General features: G+C 43.4%; 2 protein-coding genes and 1 long non-coding RNA gene across 6 annotated transcripts in view; 1 reads left to right on the forward strand and 2 right to left on the reverse strand.

The window, feature by feature from the left end:
• Nucleotides 1-1,534: 1,534 nt before the first annotated feature.
• Nucleotides 1,535-4,102, reverse strand: LOC111493322 (pollen receptor-like kinase 4). The gene is made up of 3 exons (XM_023142982.1): nt 3,041-4,102; nt 2,355-2,948; nt 1,535-2,280 (listed from the first exon to the last, which is right to left on the reverse strand). Exons 1-3 carry the CDS (start codon nt 3,723-3,725, stop codon nt 1,667-1,669), a joined length of 1,893 nt encoding a protein of 630 aa, XP_022998750.1. The 5' UTR covers nt 3,726-4,102; the 3' UTR covers nt 1,535-1,666.
• Nucleotides 4,103-4,395: 293 nt separating this feature from the next.
• LOC111493326 overlaps nt 4,396-5,030 on the reverse strand; it is a 9,694-nt gene continuing 9,059 nt past the window's right edge. Inside the window, exon 4 of the long non-coding RNA XR_002719990.1 lies at nt 4,396-4,639. This is a non-coding gene — a long non-coding RNA (uncharacterized LOC111493326). The remainder of the gene's footprint in view (nt 4,640-5,030) is intronic.
• Nucleotides 4,799-5,030, forward strand: part of LOC111493325 (E3 ubiquitin-protein ligase MARCH8-like) — a 6,963-nt gene continuing 6,731 nt past the window's right edge. For 2 of the 4 annotated variants that reach the window (XR_002719987.1, XR_002719988.1), the window contains exon 1: nt 4,799-4,851. The gene's annotated coding sequence lies outside the window, so the exon portion shown is untranslated. Of the gene's footprint in view, nt 5,007-5,030 lie in introns of all 4 variants that reach the window. The other 2 variants (XM_023142988.1, XM_023142989.1) reach the window with 2 other exon arrangements.

Here is a 5,030-nt window from a genome sequence, read left to right on the forward strand (position 1 = left end):
CCCTAAACCCTAAACCCTAAACCCTAAACCCTAAACCCTAAACCCTAAACCCTAAACCCTAAACCCCTAAACCCTAAACCCTAAACCCCTAAACCCTAACCCCCTAAACCCTAACCCCCTAAACCCTAAACCCTAAACCCTAAACCCTAAACCCTAAACCCTAACCCCCTAAACCCCTAACCCTAAACCCCTAAACCCTAAACCCCTAAACCCTAAACCCCTAACCCTAAACCCCTAACCCTAAACCCTAAACCCTAAACCCTAAACCCTAAACCCTAAACCCTAAACCCTAAACCCTAAACCCTAAACCCTAAACCCTAAACCCTAAACCCTAAACCCTAAACCCTAAACCCTAAACCCTAAACCCTAAACCCTAAACCCTAAAACCCTAAACCCTAAACCCTAAACCCCTAAACCCTAAACCCTAAAACCCTAAAACCCTAAACCCCTAAAACCCTAAAACCCTAAACCCCTAAAACCCTAAAACCCTAAACCCTAAACCCTAAACCCTAAAACCCTAAACCCTAAACCCTGAACCCCTAAACCCTAAAACCCTTAACCCTGAACCCCTAACCCCCTAACCCCCTGAACCCTCAACCCTCAACCCTCAACCCTCAATCCTGAACCCTAAACCCTAAACCCTCAACCCTCAACCCTCAACCCGAAACCCTCAACCTTCAACCCGAAACCCAAAACCCGAAACCCCAAACCCCAAACCCCAAACCTCATACCCCTAAAACCCTAAACCCCAAACGCCAAACCCTAAACCCTCAACCCTAAACCCTCAACCCTAAACCCTTAAACCCTCAACCCCAAATTCCAAACCCCTAAACCCTAAAACCCTAATCCCTAAACCCTCAACCCTCAACCCTAAACCCTAAACCCCGATACCTCTATCCCCTAAAACCCTAAACCCCTAGAACCCTAAAACCCTAGAACCCTAAACCCCTAGAACGCTAAACTATAAACCTCTAAACCCTAAACCCCTAGAACCCTAAACTATAAACCCCTAAACCCTAAACCCCTCAACCCTCAACCCCTCAACCCTCAGCCCGAAAACCTAAAACCCTCAACCCTAAAACCCTAAAACCTAAAGCCTATCCCATCGCCTCTCGATTAATGGTTGAATTATTATGTGATTAACCATTGTTTCTTTCGTTCTTTTTCAACGTAACTGTAAGGAACGCTCAATTTTGATGAATTTAACACATGTTGGGTTAAAATATGAAACTTAAACACTTTTGTTTTCGAGTCATTTTGGAGTCTAATTCCATAGGTTTTTACATTGGAATTTTTTTGCCTTTTGAAATAGGATCGTTAACTCGATGTGAAAAGTTGTTTTCTCGTTTTAATGTCATACTATGTCCCCTAAAGATTGTCCATAAGCTTAAAATATTGAAGTAAAAAAACATTTACTCATGTCTATAAGACCTCACAACCTCAAATTTTTCAACGAAATTGTAAGAAACGTTCAAATTTGATGAATTCGACACATAAGTTGTTGAAGAAAAGAAGGAAAATAAAAGGAGGGAGAGAGAGGGAAAGAAAGTATATTTATGTTCACTGTTTTCAGCCTCGAAAATAAAAGTTGAGGCAGGCAAGATTCAAGTTGAAGTAGGCGATTGCAGTGGGGATTGAAGAAAATAAAGGTGATGAAACACAAATTTTAGTGTGGGGAGAAGTCAACTCCATCATCACTTAACTCTTCCTCCTTCAGCACTTCAATTTGTTTTACTATCTCATTCAAGTCCGATCTTCTATCCACATCGTCCTCACAGCAACTCAACCCAATCTTCAGCATCTTCAACAGTTCGCCTTTGTTGCTCTCCCTGGCTCTCCCCAGCTCTGCATCGAACACTTGTGCAGTCTTCTTTTCCTTTATCATGTTGTTCACCCAACTAGCCAGGTCTGCTTTGATGTCATGATTTCTGGTGAGGTAGTTCTCTGGGAACCTACCAGTCAACATCTCCAGTATCACAATTCCCAGGCTCCACACATCGCTCTTCTTGGTTATGCGCCCCAACTGCGTATACTCCGGTGATTTGTAGGCCATCATCAGTGTTTGGCTGTGCTCAAGGTTGGCTACCGGGATTAGGCCATAATCCGTGAGCAGAGGTTCAAACGACTCGTCTAGCAGCACGTTTGAAGATTTGAGATGGCCATGGGGTGCTGCTATGTTGGGCAGGGAGGTGTAGAGGTAACACAACCCTCTTGCTATCCCTTTGATGATCTTCAACCTGGCGCCCCAATCCAGGCCTGGCTCCTCTAAGTTGTGGTTCCCTGGGTGCATATATGATTAATTAAGATACTAGTACGTACTTGATTAATTAAGATACTACTACTGCTCTGCTTACCGTGCAGATGGCTTGCCAAACTGCCGTTGTCTACAAAGTCGAAAATCAAGAGCTTCTCTTCCTTCCTGTAATAATAGGCAACCAGGGGCAGTAGATTTGGATGCGTCAACCTGCCTAGCCTTCTCATGTACTCATGAAACTCCTCTCTTCCCACGTTGTTCATGTGCTTGTATCGCTTCACCACCACCGCACTACAGGGAACAGTTGCTTTGTAGGAAGACCCAAATGAGCCACTCCCCAATACTTCGGCGGACGCTCGGAGCAGATCCTGTAAGTCGAACCTCTCCCGGTCATTCCTCACGAACAACAGTTTGCCATGCTCTGCCCCCCTCTTCGGAGCCGGTGCCACCGACGACGACTGCATGGATCTGTATGCACTCTCCGCTGTTGTTTGCTTACTCCCGTACTTGTTCTCCTCTTCAATACTGCCTCCTGCTGGATGCTTCCTTAAAACCAAAATGATGAAAATTGCAGCTGTCACTGCTAATGTTACCCCCAAAACTATCAGTATCACCGCAATTTTCAGCAACCCTGAGGGTGACAACTGGGATATCTCGCATGGTGGAAGAGGATCTCCACACAAATCACTGTTACCTACAGCCATTCATAATTGATTTTTATTTATTAGTTGTTGTAAGTTACTGACATAAACTTGATCCAGTGCGTAAAGGTGATTATTAAGTTACCTGAAAAACAGGTAGGATCCATATGGCTTAAGCTTCTAGGTATGGGGCCCCTCAACTCATTGTTGGAAACATTAAGTTTCTTCAAAGTATCCATTTCAAGGTGGGGGACTTGGCCTCTGAATTTGTTTCCATCAAGTCTCAACTCCATAAGCGTAGACACGGAAGCGAGAGATAAGGGAATTTGCCCCTTGAATTCATTATTGGTTAAAAACACTTTCTTCAAAAATTTCATACTGGTAAAGGCATCGTCTGGGATTTCTCCAGAAAAATGGTTATAGGAGAGATAAACAGATCGTAGATTGCCTAGTTTGCTTATAACATTCGGCCAAGGCCCAACCAAGGTGTTGTTCATGAAGCTGAGGGTGCGCAAATGAGTCAAAGAAACGAGGGGATTCACATCAACCTCGCCCTTAAGCCCCATATTCTCAAGCCGCAGACCCTTAATATAGCCATTCATACAAAGCACACCCGCCCAGTTAGCCTTGCGGTTGTCGCAAGGAGGAACAGAGGGGTCCCAGCTGCGAAGAGAGGTGGTGGAGGTCAAAGAGCGCTTGAATTGAAGGAGAGTTTCGGCATCGGAAGCCGACAAGACGACCATTATGCATAAGGGGAGGAAGAGGAAAGCAGCGCTGATGGTTGGGGAGGGTGCGCGCATAAGCCCCGCCACGCGCACGCCCGTACGCATTGGCCTTCAAAACTGAACCACCCAACGTGGCTCTGAATTAATAACATAGACACTCACCTAGGCATTGGTGGAGAATTCATGGGAAGCTAGATAGAAGAAGGCCCTTCAATGTGGAGTCACATTAATTTAGGGACCATTTTTAATAAATAGAGGTTGCGTGCGTGCGGGCGAGGAGGGTATGCAGCAAAAGATTGGCGTTCAAACGAAAGAAGGTTGGAGGGAACTGAAAAGGGTACGCTTAGATTGCAACCCCCCACCGTGTCTTCCATGCCCACCTACGATGGGGAGATATCCAAGGCCAACCTTTGAATTTTTTAGGATGTACCCAATTTCTGTTGCCTCTCAACTATTTCCTCATCAAAGCTAGAATTGCTATTTTTTCTTAACTATCATCATATTTTAATTTTACCATTAAGTTTTGGTTGGAAAAAAGTTTATTCTTATTGCTCATTATAGAAAATAGAGATTGGGAAAGAAGAAACAAAGCATTTTTCCGAGAGGAAGCTAGGGGTCATGGTTTTATTAACATACGAAATAATATAAATCCTCCTACGTCCAATCTCAACGGAAAATCCAAATATGAAAGGGAAAAAACAATACACTGCAATATATAAATTATAATAATATATTTTAAGAAAAAACAATAAAAGATTTACTTTTAAAAGGACTTTAAAATATGGTGTATAAACAAACATGTGATGACCCAATTGTACGAGTCGGTACAAAAGTAGTTCAAATGGATAACCCAGTGTTAATTCAACAAATAAATGATTCAGATCAAATGAGGAAGTCAAATTTGATTTTAAGTGGAGCTCCTTTTGAGTGAGATTGGGCTTGGGCGAACTTTGGGCCACGGGCCCTTAACGAACAAGGCTGACTGCAGACTTCTGATCCTCTAGAGATCATCTCGGATCCTACGGAATGCAACTGGTGGCATAATTATTTGATTTACAAAATACCATTGGATGAATTTGGCTAAAATTGTTGTCATAATTACTTGATTTCTGTGACTTTGGTAATTGTTCAACTTCTTCACCGAGAACAAAGGTTAAAAAAAAAGGGGAATTAACGAACAATTGATCAAATAAATATGCTGAATCGAAAAGAAAGAGAGAGAGAGCGAGAGGTGGGATGTGTCCTCCGAGCTGAATAGTTAAACGAGGATTGTTCTTTCCTCTTGCTTCACCTTTATACTCCGTTTGGTAGTTTTTGCCGGGCCAGACAACCTACATACCTAAAACTCAAACTCACGCTCTGTTGAGAGAGAGCGAGAGAGAGAGAGAGAGAGAGAGAGAGAGGGGGGGG

This window comes from Cucurbita maxima, unplaced genomic scaffold (assembly GCF_002738345.1).
Source record: "Cucurbita maxima cultivar Rimu unplaced genomic scaffold, Cmax_1.0 Cma_Scf00018, whole genome shotgun sequence".
NCBI classification, from domain to species: domain Eukaryota; kingdom Viridiplantae; phylum Streptophyta; class Magnoliopsida; order Cucurbitales; family Cucurbitaceae; genus Cucurbita; species Cucurbita maxima.